We start from the raw sequence: 15,490 nt of genomic DNA, 5'->3' as shown, positions 1-15,490 counted from the left end.
ATTTTTTTAACAATCATTAAGGAACACCAGTGAAGCTAAAAATCATTATTCTTAATACAGATTTGAAAAAAAATCCCAGAAATGATTTATCATATTTTTTTAAATACTTGACAACTTACTGAACACTTCCACCTTGTTATTCCCACTGTGTTCTGGAGGACAGGAAACCTTTCCTCTGCCCAAAAGACTGATACTTGAGACAGCCAAGTGTAGTTAAGAGCCTAACAGAGATAATACAGAGATAATATAATTACTTTATCAGCCTGTCAAGTGCCATCTTGTGCCTTTCATAGTGAAAGCTGTCTAATGTCCACTACGCTATAAATAAGCAGGGGAATAGTTTATCTACACATGGAGCTCTGGAGAATAAAGTGATAATGCTTCTGATTGTTTATTGTCTGTCCCTCGTCTGTTTTGCTGTCTGCCTCTTTGCTTGCCTTATTACCAAACAATGCACATCAATCTTTTTTTTTTACTTTTATTTTTATTTTTTATTTTTTTCTTTTCTCCCTCAGTCAAGTTAGTCAAAAAAAGATGTGGACAGCCTGTCTCAGACTCTAATCTGTCAGCTGTCAGTCAGGATGTAGCTGTACCTCTTCTCTGTGAAGCCTGATTTCAGTCTTTAGACGATGTTTTCCTGGTTGTCTGCATGTTTTATCAGAAAAAAAAGAAGTCTGGCTCTCATTCCCATGTCCGCTTAATAGTTACTTGGCCACTAAAAGAGACGAATGGTTTGTTTAAGGAACTTTGCTGCCTGTGAAGTTTTAAAATACATTTTAAAATGATCCCTCTGACAATGTTAAATTGTGTATATATAATACATTTAAAATGTTATTAGGGGGCTTGCTTTATTTATAGGCAGTACTGTATACTCATGGTGTGCTTACTGGGTATTTTACAACAGCTTTGAACACTTTGTCGGCCAAAGTTCATGTTTCAGTCCCATATAAGAACAGGGTTGATGGTTGGTGTATTTAAATGTCCTTTTACAATGATGGACTGGTCAGAGCTATTAAGTAGTGAGGGCCTTCTTGGGGCTTTTTTCCAACCATTAGGTTTGAATCACTGGAAAGATTCTTTGTCATATAGAATGAAAATATCACCAGTGCTTGATACCAACGTCTCATACACGGATTTAGGTTGGTAAACACAGGCACACACTCGCTCAATCATTCTGTACTCTACTGTAACTGTGGTCTGTTTAAACTGGAGACTGTGATGGAGTTGGCAGTGACGGTGCCCTGGAATCAGGGTCATTAAAAAGTGAAAAAGAGCCAGGACTAGACGAGAGGGGGTACTGAGGGAAGGAGGTAGGAAAGGTAGAGGATTAAGTTTAAGGAAGGAGTATGTAGTGGGTAAAACAGCGTTTAGATTTGTGGCTTGTAGGTGGGGGGGGTCAGGGGAAATGATGGAAAGGTAGAGAGGTGAAGTGTGAGGTTGTCAGGGCACTGAGAGAGGAGGAGGGATGAAGGTTAGTGTTGGTGAGAGTGCGGATAGGTTTCCATCTCCAAATGAGCTAACACTCTGCCATTTGTTCCTCCTGCACAAGGCCACGTTCATACACCACCGTCGTTAGTGAGGCATTAAGAAAGTGCACACGCACTCTGAAACACAGACACACTCTTTCTCCGACTTGCTCAGTGGACTCTTTGTGCCACATCTCTCTCTGGTGGTGTGAAGCTGGGCTGGTCTGGGCAGGGCTGGCATGCTTCACACTCATTCGCGCCTACAAACACACGCACACACAGGCATGTGTTCACCGATACGTGTACACACAACAAAAACAGAGAGGGCTTGGCACTGTGATCTGAGCCCAGGAGACCAGGCAGACACAGGAGCATCTGTACTAAGCTGCTCAGTCCTGCTGAATCTCTAGACCGGACTTGGCCAGACACACAAACACACAGCATACATAAACATGATGGATAATGGGTGGCAGGATACTGGACGTTTCAACTAAATATCCAGAAGTTTTGGAAATATAGTGTAACCAATAGCCTGACTGTGAACGTTCCCTTCAGACACCTTTGAATGTTTGATTTGCAGCTCTGCAGTGGTCTTCCACCAGCTATGGGAAACTGTGAGTATGTGACCATCCTGTTCACTAAAGGGAAATATTAAAGATCAAGATTGGACTAACCCAAAATAAAATGAACTTTATTTCTAAAGCCTGTAAAGCCAATTAGCCTTCTGGGGTCACAAAAAGTCCAGATAAAAACTTGTTTGTGTTGAATTGACTGACGGTATAATTTACATCTTCTAATTACCTTGATCACTAAAAGATTTTTTATCTTTCAACTTTCCTGTAATTGGCACAGTTTGTTAAAATGTGTTCAAAAAGCAGAATGGTCACAGTTTATTCACTTCCAGGCCTCCACAAGGACTCCAATATAAGCTGTAATCTAAGAATGAACCATTTCATATCCTCCTGACCCCTGGAGCTTAGTTTAGCCTCAGGGCACAATATGTGCTGGAAAGCCAGGGAGAGGCTCTCCATCTTGGGTAAGAATTCCTGGGAGACCTCCTGGAGGGACTGCTGATGGTGGTTAACACAAAGGAGGCCCTTCAGCTGTAAGTGGGGTCTGTTTTGGGAGGGTTTCCCAAATCTAACCCCCCTCGAAGTACTCCAAACCCCTTTATATAGACACACACATACGCATACACACTGCTGAAATCCCCAGCCTTGGCCTCTGTGCAGACTTCCACTCACGGTAATCTGGTTAGAAATTAACCCAGGGGTAATTATGCTAAATGAGCGTTACACGATCCTAAGTTTCGACCTGGCCTCCCTCCTTCACGCCCCTCCTCCACATCTCCTCCTTGAGATGACTGATATTTTGTCTACTCCTCTTCTGCTCTGACACGCATGGCCACGCAATAGTTACCCACACACTCTACTTGTTACACCCTCTTATGTCTTCTGTGTCCTGTCTACTGTTAAATTTAATAAATATTATGCTGTAAATTCAGGAAAAAGGCGCAGTAATGTGGTTGTCTGCTTAGCTCACAGTGTGGGAGGACGAATCCTCTGATAAGCAGCATATTTCCACACAGCTGGTAGTCTAGACGTTTTACAAAACTTAAGCATAGATACAGAACCTTGCTTTTATCATGTGACTGACATCCACCTTTTTAGGGCTGAGTGCCATAATTAAACGGCAACAACACAGAAACAGTTGAACAATTCATTAGAGCCTGCTTTACTGTCTGTCAGCCTATTAACTCCTTCAGTGATTAAAGATGAATGGCTATTTAGACTGGCCGTCTGGCTGTGTTTTCTGATAATGACACTGCTAATGGCAAATACCACCAGAGACATGGAGGGAGAGTAATGAGTAAAGGAGGGTTTAGGAAAAGGGGAAATCCGGTTTGACTGGAAGCCCACAGGGTTTTTTTCTGGGCACTGAGAATTCTTGTTATGGTTTCAGTTTTTTTATGTGCCACTTGGCATTAGTGTAGGGCCTGTACACCTCCCCAGGGAACTTTTAAATTACGATACTGTGTTAAAAACCTGAACAAATAAAATGAGCAAGCGTAACTAACTTGTTAATAATAACAGATATCTTCTAAACCATCTAACCCTGATACAACATATTTCCTTTGTTCCAGGTGACTTGGTGTCCCGCGCAATGCACCATATGCAACGCCTGAGCTCAGTGCGCCCGGGGCTGAGCCCAGCTCGCCACGCCCGTCCCCAACAGCCCGTGTCCTGGTCGCCTGATGCCCTCCACACCCTTTACTACTTCCTGCGCTGCCCCCAAATGGAGTCCATGGAGAATCCCAACTTAGATCCCCCACGCATGGCACTTAGTAAAGAGAGGTGGGTGTCATGCATGACCGGACCAGAGAGCTTTAGATGCTCTCCAGAAGTGTATCACAGGCACAGTAAAATAACAGATCTAATCTCAGACGGTGGTATGTTTTTCCATTTTGGTTTTGGAGCCATGATCAGAAAATGTGTTTCCTAGTAGTACTGCTTCTCCTTTCTTTAATTGTAGGCTATGGTTTATTCAATTTTCTTGATAACACCCCTAATTAGAAAATTAGATTTGGCTCATGAGGTTGACAGGAATGTAATTAATGCCAGCACTCTTGCCATTGCAAATACACAAACTCAAATACACCAACATCCACAACCAGAAATTAACAAATAGGTTCTAATCATGAAAACAGTTCTTTTGCAGACCATCATTCTTTCTCAGCCATTCCTAATCCCATTTCCCTCTGGTGAAATTAACACCTCAATAAGTGTTAATTTTCTTGAGGTAAATTACAGGTAACCTAGAGCTTCCAGGTGTTAACGTTGGTCTGATAAAAGGGTGAATTGCACATTTAGAGTGTGAATTAGGCTAAAGACTGGTGGTTTAAGGGATTTTAAGAGGTGCTAATGGCCTGTAATTCTGTTGGGGACTCCTCTGATCCTCCTTGGTTTGCCTTTGTAGAACAATTCTGATAATTCTCGACTTTGTCTGAAGCTGTTTCACCATCCAACAATCAGTCCTGATGGAGTATCGTGGCTTCTTAACTCTAAACTGAGTCACGACTCTTTTCTTCTAAAGTGAACTCATAAAACATGTTAAAACATTGAGTTGCATGACATGTGCTAACGGGAGTTTACGGTTGTGATATTAAACAGTCCAAAGAAATGTTAGAGATACATTATGTGCAGTCAGTTAAGGTAACATTATTATTTACAATTTGAGTGTGTGAGTCTATGGGAGAAAAACACTTGCAGGCTTCCCACACATCTGTGTGACACACCAGACACGTGTGTGTGTGTGTCCCAGAGTAACTATATGTTAAAAATGTCAGTGGAAATTGCTCTCGTATGTGTAAAGGTTAATTACACTTTTTGAATTGATGTATGGAGTCCTGTCTAAAGGTAGCACTCAAGCATATAAGTGGGATGCAGCTCCGTGTGAAGTGTGTGTTCAGTTTGCTGTGCCAAGTGGGTTTAATGTATGTGTGTGTGTGTATGTGTGTGTGTGTGTGTGTGTATTTCTCACTTAATATTATATCCTCTACTTCATGTGTTCGTGATTGTTAGGTTATGACGGTTATGATGAGGGCATGACATCTGTGAGATGATCACAGTTACATGAAAGTTTTTGTGATGAAATCAGCCAAATCTGCATCTTCTCTTATCCAGACACACCATACATGTGCGCACACACACGTACTAATGCGTGCAGAGCCAGCTGGCTCCCATTCATGTAATAATGAACAGACACAGTGTGAGTGAGCAAAGGTGGGCTCCTCATTAGCATCAAAGAGAATAGAACAGCAAAAATACACCCCTCTTTTTCATCATCTTGGCCTTTCTTCCAAGTCTTCAGATGTTTTTAATGTTGGGTGTATATCAGCCTGCTTTATGTGTGCAGGATGAAATGATTTAGCATCCTGTTATACTGTATATTTTGTAACATCTGCAACATTTTATGTTCTTTCTAGAAATGTATTGGTTTAACTTTCTGTCTGTTTATTTTAATACATGTTTTTGTGTGTGTGACTATGTGCAGTGTCTGAATGTTGGTATACAGGGCAGACTCAGGTGGTAGAGTAGAACAGTGTAAACCTGGTTTTGATTACAATGTTAGCACCTGGTAATGATACAGACTTCTCTCCCTCAATGGGCCTCTCCATCTCTCTGGCTCACCCTGTATTGAAAGCTTTATAAAATCTTTTTGGTGGAAACCCAAAACCACCAAATCTGTGTGGGCCACATCATCAAACATTATATGGAGCCTGGTGAAAGCCTTATTGCAGAATCCTCAAAAATAAGAGAGACGCCCTTTTTGTTATGATCCTTTAAACCTAGTGCTTAGCTGTAGTTGTGAGTAATGATGTTGTATTGGAGTGTTGGACTGCTGTCAGTTTGGGAGTACAAACACCAATTTATGTGTGGCTAAATACCTCAGTGTAGAAAAATACAACTTTTATCAGTAATGAAAGTTATTAACCAATAATTTAAATAGTGAAAATCACTTTCAATCAAAAAGAAGCATTGCTCTGAACAGACCACACCAGTCCCTGTTTCCTCCAGGAGATGGAAGGGAGCACTAATGGATAGATGTGTTATAGTGATAAGAAGTAGCTGATGGAGGTTATTTCTAACCCCAGATACATCAGATATGGTTACCCCCACCCTTATGGAGCCTTTATGAGAGTAATCTGACTCTAGATCAGTGGTTAACCTTGACCCTTTTCAGCCCATGATGGGGTCTGCTTTAAGACCTGATTGAAGTTTGTTCCATGTGAAGTCAATAACATTGGCTTCAGGATAAAGGACACACAGAACATATGGGGCCAGTGTAGAATGTATAATATTGGCTCCTGTGGAGAAAACACTGTGCTTTTCATGTTGGACAAGTAAGAGTTCCAACACACCTGACCGCAATTTGAGTGGACTGTCATTTTATGACCAGCCAGGTGGTGTTGAGAAAGACGCCATGAATCAGAGCTATCATTTATATGTTCATGTGCTTGTGTGCACATGTGTGGGAGAGTTTGTCTATGTATGTCTGTGTATGTCTACATCCCGCTGTTCTCAGTGTGTAGCCTTAACATGTCGGGTCAGTAGGCTACCCAGAAGTGCTATCTAGTTTCAGTGTTAACAGGCATCCCGGCTTTGATGTTGCACTGACTCTCTGATGAAGCTGAAGTTTGTGTTTCAGGCTGAGGGGCATAACCCAGATACAGGGGTCAGATGGGAGATGTATGGGGGAGGCAGTCCAGATAGAAGAACGAGGAGGTAGAGGAGAAAAATTAATTGTGGGATAGGGGCCAGAACAGCATGAGTGATGGTAGAGACATGCTCCATCTGTCTGTAGTGGTGGGCCACTGGCAAAGGTGTATACACACACGTGGCCTCGCTTGATTTGCGAAGATGTACATTTGCACACGCATATACTTAAAACAACATTAGAGGTTAACTGGTATAAAACCACAGCTGAGAGTATTTTGTAGGGAAACACAACTTCAGGTCATGGAAGGAAAAACACTACCTCGGTTATTATGCAGAGATTGGAATTTTTATTCTTTTACACACTAAAACACAGGCGACGAAATGCTGATTGTTAAAGCGGACAACAGAGGAAATTTCTCTGATGGATCAATGAGCATTAAGTGTTAAAAGCTGGATACAGTTGATTGGAGCTGTGTTAGTTCTGGATTAGTGCCAGTGCACCGTGCATGCCTGGAAGCAAGCATGCAGTAAAGTAGCAGGGCGGATGCCTTGGGGCATTCAGGCAGACAGACACATATACATGCACGAATGCACAGACACACACAGCCCAATTTGTGTTGAGTGGAGCTCATTAAGAGGGGCATAACATTGATTCCCAAGCCCACTGCTCCTCCTCTCCTCAGAAACACAGCTTTCTTATCACTCTACACCCCTGGCACTATCCCCAAACTGCCAAAAACTGCCACCCAACCCCCTTCTTCATTTTGACATACCACACCTGCCTCCCAGCCGTTTCCCTAACACTCAAACCCTCCTTATGTGCACCCATCAACCCCATTTAACAACCCCCTCCTCTTACTCCTCCTCTAGACCATTAGCTCCTTGTCTGCTTGTTAACTGTCACGCATGGGTGACAGCAGGGTCCCTCCTCCTGACTGATCACTGACTGATAAAGTATTGAAACAACATCTGAGAGAATAGCTAGAAGATAAAATAGACAGAAACAGAGAACAGCAGGGTATCTGCTGATTTTTAAATTATGAGGAAAAAGTTTGAGACATAGTTATTTGAAGCTATTTTAAGGGCTTAAATACACTACAGTGTCTGCAATACAGTTATTATTTTTTATTTTCTGCTTTGCTAACAGTGATTCAGCAACTTTCTTTCTGGTATTTGCTTTTTTATACTGTCCAGTTATAAAAAGTTTTTGACATTTATTTTCTGAAGCTTTCGAATAAAAGGAGTATATACACTTAACGTTATACATTATTAACAAAGAGATAATAAATGAGAGTGCTGTCATACAGAAGGAGCTGTTCTATAGGTCGCTGCTTAAAGTAAACACAATGAGGAGAATAAATGGCACTACGGGGGTCCCAGTGCTCATTAACAGTAGCTTGGATCCTTACAGCATGCGCACTACAGTGATATATGCTGTATACCGCTCATGCTTTTACCTCCATCTGTATTCATGATATGCGCTGGAGTGGTTGCAGCTCCTCAGAACAAAGGTGAAGCCACTGCTAAGAATAACATCACAGCAGGAGAAAGGCGGTTTAGTAACTCATGAGAACACAGCAGCAGTGTTCAAACAATCATTAACACGCTCCGACTGAAGCTTGTTAGGATCAAAAGCAAACAATACCATTCACAATAATGTGTCATTGTTCACAAGCACATTCTATGCCCATATGTTGAGAGAAAAGCATATAGACAAGAAGGGATTAAGACTAGATAACCGACTAGACGTGGCGTTACAGATAACCATATCACCAGTGGTTTCTAAAGGGATTTAGAAGAATAGGTGTGAGGGGAGGACAATGAAAAAACAAAAGAAAAACACAGAGAGGAGAGACGTAAAGAGAGCAATCACATTATCTTAAATGACTTTCAGAATGCCACATTCACAAATACCACAGTACACCTCATTTTCTGCTCTTTTATTCCTCTACTGATGTTTACTCTCATGCTTCACCACGATTAATGACATTTTCTCTTGTCCCCTCAGGTTTCAGGTCAATTTTGTCTGTCACTCCTATTTTTATCCCCTTTTTAGTTTCAGTTGATTCGCTTTTCCTTGTCTTGTTTTTTGTTTAAGATCTCAAAAACCAGCAGTAACAATGTCAGCGTGCTGCACCTTTGTTTAGCCCCCTTACTGTAGATAGTTGATTCTGCCACTGCTGGTTTAAAAATAGGTTGATTATTCAGAAGCCACTTCGGTGTTTTGTGTATCAAACCACAGCTCAAATGAAGTCACAGTTCTCATCTCATATGACATCTTACTGGAAAAGAAAGTTTCACTTCACAACCTGGTAACCCATAAACAAACACTTATGAGTCATAAAGGTATACATTTGTTAATAATAGTGTGTGCTTTCGTGTATGATGACTTAAAAGGAGAATTATGACTGCATGTGATGTGTAAGAACTGGCAAGTATATGTAATCAGTAGAGGTGAGATGCTCTGTGCAGTGTTCATGTTGGTGTTTGTTTAAAGATGAGTCACTGTGCACTAGTCAGGGTCAGGGGAAGTACTGCCAGACACACACAAGTCATCTAGTTGAAGATAGTTTATGTTGTCTCTTTCAGCATCACTGAATCATAAGTGCTGAACAAATCTTATACTCCACACTGATAGCCCTCTCCCACACAGCCTGATAGTTTATTGGAGAGAGCTTACGTGAACTCACTGGTTCAAATTTGTTTACATGACTGTTACCTAGCGTAGATGTTACAGATTTTCAGTATTGATGCAAATTGTCCCAAGCACATAAGTAGACTGAACTGGAATTAATTATCTTTTCTCTTCACAGGCCATTCCTGTTGCTGCCGCCTCTGATGGAGTGGATGAGAGTGGCCATAGTTCACGCTGAGCATCGCAAGAGCCTATTGGTGGACAGTGATGATGTCAGACAGACTGCCAGACTTCTCCTTCCAGGACTGGACTGTGAACCAAGACAGCTGAAGTAAATGAGAACACACTGTCCTGGCCACTTAAAAGTACAAACAGTGATATGAGTGCTTATAAAAGGCAGGACACGGTGCGCTATATCTGAACATCTGTAACTGCTGGTAATTTAAAATAAGAACCTCAACAATGTCTGCAGAGAAGACCAGATTTAATTTTACTTTTCTTGACTCTGGTCACTTGCCTTTCATCAGCTATGACAAAGAACCTGTGTTCATAAGGTCATTCTAATTAGTTTAAAAGAAAAAAAAAGAAGACAGTGCTGAATGTGTTTTTCATTTAATCCACAAAATATATGCTTGTAATTTAAAGTTGCAGTGTGTAGAATTTAGTGGCATCTAGTGGAACGGACTTGGCAGAAATGGAATATAATATTCCACTAACAATTACACCCCACATACAGTAGATTAATGACTCTTCAATGACTATAATGTGGTTCATTAACCTGTTCATGAAGTATACACTCATGAAAACATGCTTGAAACAAACTCTTGTATCTCTCCATGTCTTATGTTTTATTTTTCTTTGTGGAGAAGAAAAGTGTTTCTTCAGACTGACAGACTTGGCCAAATAAATAGCTAGCAGCAAGAGAGCTCTCAAAAACTGATAGTGACCTGGTTATTTAGTCTCTCTCTTTCTCTGTCTGTCTGTCTCCATCAGGCCCGAGTGTTGCTTTAGCTCCTTCAAACGCCTGGATTCCAAAGCTGCCACAGACAAGTTCCACCTCGACTTGGGTTTTCGGATGCTCAACTGTGGACGCACAGATCTCATTGGTCAAGCCATCGATCTGCTGGGGCCAGACGGGGTCAACAGCATGGATGACCAGGTATGGAACATCGTTCTGTTTGTGTATATGTGTGTATGTCTGCCCTGTGTTTTTAGAGAAATATTACAGCAATCTGCATGAGAAAAGATTTCCATCAGTCATATTAAAGCACCACTTCATGTATTTGTTTCCCTTCTTTCATCTGTCAATGCCCCTCCTTTCTGTTGATCTCTCAGGGGATGACCCCTCTGATGTATGCCTGCGCAGCTGGAGATGAGGCCCTCGTCCAGATGTTGATAGATGCCGGGGCAAACCTTGACGTGGCGGTAAATATGCTTCAACAGTTGCAGCTGATGAACAGATTTGTTTAAACGTTGCACATAAAGTATACTTCTACATCTACCCACTGTGGATGCAGTACATCACTTTTAAACCATTTAAGTTCACAGAGGCTGGGATGAGTATATTTTTTAATGTTTTCTTGAGTGCGATCTCGTTGTGTAACACTGATTTCCTCTGTGCTGTCAGGTTCCACCATGCTCCCCAAAGCACCCCTCTGTGCATCCCGATAGTCGACACTGGGCAGCCCTCACCTTTGCTGTGCTGCATGGACACATCTCTGTAGTGCAGGTTGGAAACGCATACAAACATATATAGTAGCCGCCAGATGTAGCTAGTACAGAAAGCCCTCGATAGATATGCTGCATGCCTGTTCTAAGTTTTCCTCAAGGGCAAAATATCTTGCTGTATATCCACAATGAATGCTGGTTGTTCTACATAGTCCCAAGTTAACTGTAGATCTGATGCAAACCTTTCTAAAGTGGATTGACAAATGTGAGGTCAGAGGCCAGGCCATAAATGAGTCACAGGATGTCAAACATTGCTTAATATAACAGATGTGGTGTGTCTCTCCAGCTCCTGTTGGATGCAGGGGCCAATGTGGAGGGGGCCGCAGTCCGCAATGGGCAGGAAAGCACGGCAGACACTCCATTGCAGCTGGCTTCAGCAGCAGGTGGGCCAACACACACGCACACACACACAACAAAAAAAAAACCCACACGACAAAAGGCATAGCTAATGCTAGAGAATTGTCTGACTTACAGTAGGTCTATGTTCTACTTGATTTATGGTAGCTAAATTACTACTTTTAAATTATGTAAGCAGAGGTTGTTGGAGGGTCAAGCAAGAGAGGAGGTGAATGAACAAGAGCCGCTGTAGTAACTTTGAGTAAAAATGATCATAATTTTCACAATTATCAGTCACAAATGCATTCATGAGCTATTCTTCCAAAAGAGCACCAAGAGCAGCACAGGATTGGGTTGTAAATGGCAAACTAGATGGAGGACTGAGGAAATGAGAGGGTGAATGAAGGCATGGTGAGAGGAGAGGAGTGCCGTCTGTGGTTGTTTAGAACTCTTGGGCAGCATTCCTCTGCGGGATCATCTGAAAGCCACACATAGCTGTAGTGAAAGAGACACATGCTCTACATAGCAGCAATGACAGTGTGTAAATAGTGCCTAATATGAATGCCTTTGCTTGTGTGAAACTGCAAAATAAAGTATGATAAAACTTCATTGGTCCCTGTGGTCAAATTCCATCATTGCAGCAGTAAGTGTAATAAAGCAAGAAAGAAGATATCCTGAGTATAATGCAATGTATTACAAAATAAGCAATAAAAACACTAAAAGCAGTGAAAATGAAGTGATAAAATGTTAATAGTTGTAGGGTGATAAAAGAACAAATGAGAATTCAAAAAGATGTCCAGTGGGAAAAATACACAAGGAGAATTGGTCATTAACAAGCATGGCTGTGGATACAATGAAGATATTTTATGATTAATACATATAAAATGTCCCATGACATCAAATGTAAGGCTGTTTAAGAGCTGTATCTGTATGTAATTGACTGTTTATGTGTCTCCCAGGCAACTATGAGATGGTGAGTTTGCTCCTGGCACGAGGTGCTGACCCCTTATCAAAGACCCACGATGGAAATGCCCTTACATCATCCCTATATGAGGACATGAACTGCTTCAGTCATGCTGCAGCACATGGACACAGGTATGCGTCAATCACTCTGACCTGAAAAGCACTGAAAACAGCACAACAGATGGTGCTGGAGCACTCTGACAAACTGCCTGCTAAGCGAAGAAAGTCTACATTTGAGCTTTGAGGGGAGATTCCTCCCTTTGAATGACCTAGAAAGTATCAGAGTATGAAAAGCTTGGTCAGGATTTCCTTCCATTATAGAGTCCATCCATCTCTTAACACTAACTTGTAGCATAAACCTCTCCACCTGTTCACTCTGTGTATGTGTGAACACAATATAGACTCAACACTTCACATTCCACAGTGAGGGTGACAGAGAGGAGCATACAGGGTCGCAAAAATGGATGAATATGTTGCAATTTGAGCTCCTAGAAATGTTTTCATGCCTTCTTTCTGTCTTTCTCTCCCTCCTTCCATGTCCTCTTCCTCCCATTTATCTTGTCAGGAACGTGCTGAGAAAGCTCCTGACTCAGCCCCAGCAAGTCAAAGAGGATGTCCTGTCTCTGGAGGAGATCTTAGCTGAGGGGGTGGAGGGTGAGGAGGCTGGGATCTGCCCTTTCCTCCCTCTCTCCCCCATCTCTAACCCTTCCTCTGGCCCTGGGGCCCTGCCCGAGGGGGGCATACCCAGGCTCTGTAAGGCCAGGATGAAAGCTCTGCAAGAGGCCAGTTACTACAGCGCAGAACATGGCTACCTGGACGTCACCATGGAGCTACGAGCTATGGGTACCTATCAGACTTTTTTACTATAGACACTTTTTACTATAGGGTTTTTTTTTAGTTTTTACTGTTTTTTTCTACATAATGTTTCTTTTTCCACCTTCATAGTACTAACTAAAGCATAAATCCATTCTTTCTAACCAGGTGTACCATGGAAACTGCACGTGTGGCTTGAATCCCTGCGTTGTGCCCAGCAGCAGTCCAGGGCAGGAGTCACTCTCTCCCTCCTCAGAGAGTTCACCACCATCAGAGAAGAGGACTACTGTGAGGAGTTGGTCACCATAGGCCTGCCCCTTATGTTCAGTATCTTGCGTACCACCAAGGTACACATCTAACTCAATCTTTCGTGTGTCTGTCTATTTTCCTCTTCATATTTTCAGCATAAAATGTGAAAGCAAGGAAGTAGTTTTGTTGTGATATAATGCCCTCCTCCCTGTTCTTTCATTTCTCCCAGAATGATGCCATTGTACAGCAGTTGGGGACTATTTTTAGTCACTGTTTTGGCCCAGCACCCCTTCCAGTTGTCCCTGAGATGAGGGCAACTCTCTCAGCACAGTTGGGTGAGGACTCAATTATTCTTCTGTGTATATAGTTATTTTCACTACTGACTAATCTGCCAATTATTTTCTTAATTCTTACTGAAAAATGCCCATCACAGTTACCGAAAACCCAAAGTGATGTCATCAAATTGTGTGACAACTGACCATGATCACTTTACAATCACATAGGACAAATATGAATCCTCACTCTTGAGAAGCTTGAACTGGAATGTTTTGCATTCTTGCTTGAAAAATGGCTTAAATGATGTATAATTTTAGTCTTTCTGACTAATCAATTGATTATCTAATTGTGGCCAGGTGTTCAGACTGATTTCCTTGTTACAAGGAATCTGTTTAACAAAAGTTGTAAGAATGTGTTGTGTTTTCCTACAGACCCTCACTTTCTGAATAACCAGGAGATGTCAGATGTGACATTTGTGGTGGAAGGGAAACCGTTCTACGGCCACAGAGTCCTGCTGATTACAGCTTCTGACAGGTGAGATATGTTCCACTAGACAGAAGAGATAATGATACTGTACATTAACCTACTTAGATACAGTTGTCATTTAAAAAATATTTTCTTAAAGGGTTTTGACAAAGAAATTTGTTTTCCTGTAGATTCAAGTCTTTACTGGCAAATTCTGGATCAGATGGAAGCCCCAACAAGGAGATTGAGATCAGTGATGTCAAGTACAACATTTTTCAGGTAACAAATATATTAATAAATTAATTTTGAAAAATACTTCCCTAAATAGTCCGTCATTTAGTCGGTCACAGTGAATCGAGATTGATAGAAAAAACTGGAGTCACACCTATTGTGTATAACAAAACCTACTACTGTACTGACCGTATCACCTCTCTGCAGATGATGATGTCATACCTGTACTGTGGAGGAACGGAGTCACTGAAAACTAATGTGTCTGACCTGTTGGAGGTGAGAATCATTAAATAGGTAGTTGTGTGAAACATTTTACACCTTCCAGGGGATATGAGGGGATATGATATATACACGTTCTCATGATAGAATTATCACATCTCAACTCTGTTGACAGTATAATTTACATGCTTCAGTAATACTATAACACCATTAACATTATCAGGGGAAATAATGTTGTTGGAACAGTAAAGTGCATGTTTTGAATTGGAATCAAGTGAATGAACGTGGGACAAGTGTGTTAACCTGATGCGCCTGATGGTTTGTTACACACACGCATCTGAGAAGTCGTCCTTGGAAACTGTTTGGAAAAGGGCGGGCACTTTCAAAAAATACTTGGCAGGTGATTGGATGAACCATCTGTCTATCACCATTCATCACTGTCTTACCTTGCGAGGCAGCTGGATTCACAAGATCATGCGAGAATCCTCATAGGACACTGATTGGTCCAAACCACCGGTGGTTTGGACACAAGCGCATAACTTGAAACCTGACAAGATGGGTTGTCACATGCCATGATCTCGCGAACCCAGCTGCCTCACAGGGGGTAACAAGTGTGTACACTGTACACACAACAAACGACAGCAACTTCCTGCCCAGCCTTTAGCCTAGCAATAGTGTTGTTGTGCATGCACAGCAACGGTATTATTTGCAGGTTAAAGTTGATAAAATAAGTAAAAATAAAACTGATTTAATGTGTGAAGAATTGTTTATATTTTCACGTCCAGCTTCGTGGTTTACATGATTTGGCTAAACTGTGGACTTCTCTATCAGTGTCAATGCGTCCCCTTTCAGCAAAAATAATCCTAATAAAAATAATGGCCAAAACAAAC

The 15,490-nt window shown here is 41.7% G+C and overlaps 1 protein-coding gene across 2 annotated transcripts in view; it reads left to right on the top strand.

Annotated features, from left to right (window-relative positions):
* The window catches only part of abtb2b (ankyrin repeat and BTB (POZ) domain containing 2b), a 45,174-nt gene that overhangs the window by 28,994 nt on the left and 690 nt on the right, over nucleotides 1-15,490 (top strand). For both annotated transcript variants that reach the window (XM_042412723.1, XM_042412722.1), the window contains exons 3-15: nucleotides 3,610-3,820; nucleotides 9,499-9,651; nucleotides 10,314-10,479; nucleotides 10,656-10,745; nucleotides 10,948-11,049; nucleotides 11,335-11,431; nucleotides 12,344-12,479; nucleotides 12,913-13,190; nucleotides 13,329-13,507; nucleotides 13,639-13,744; nucleotides 14,117-14,219; nucleotides 14,342-14,429; nucleotides 14,589-14,657. In XM_042412723.1, the coding sequence (XP_042268657.1) occupies nucleotides 3,610-3,820; nucleotides 9,499-9,651; nucleotides 10,314-10,479; nucleotides 10,656-10,745; nucleotides 10,948-11,049; nucleotides 11,335-11,431; nucleotides 12,344-12,479; nucleotides 12,913-13,190; nucleotides 13,329-13,507; nucleotides 13,639-13,744; nucleotides 14,117-14,219; nucleotides 14,342-14,429; nucleotides 14,589-14,657 (1,778 nt within the window). The remainder of the gene's footprint in view (nucleotides 1-3,609; nucleotides 3,821-9,498; nucleotides 9,652-10,313; nucleotides 10,480-10,655; nucleotides 10,746-10,947; nucleotides 11,050-11,334; nucleotides 11,432-12,343; nucleotides 12,480-12,912; nucleotides 13,191-13,328; nucleotides 13,508-13,638; nucleotides 13,745-14,116; nucleotides 14,220-14,341; nucleotides 14,430-14,588; nucleotides 14,658-15,490) is intronic.

This window comes from Thunnus maccoyii, chromosome 5 (genome assembly GCF_910596095.1).
Source record: "Thunnus maccoyii chromosome 5, fThuMac1.1, whole genome shotgun sequence".
Classification (NCBI taxonomy): domain Eukaryota; kingdom Metazoa; phylum Chordata; class Actinopteri; order Scombriformes; family Scombridae; genus Thunnus; species Thunnus maccoyii.
The sequence above is the reverse complement of the archived record's forward strand: the minus strand, read 5'-3'. Positions and strand labels throughout refer to the sequence as shown.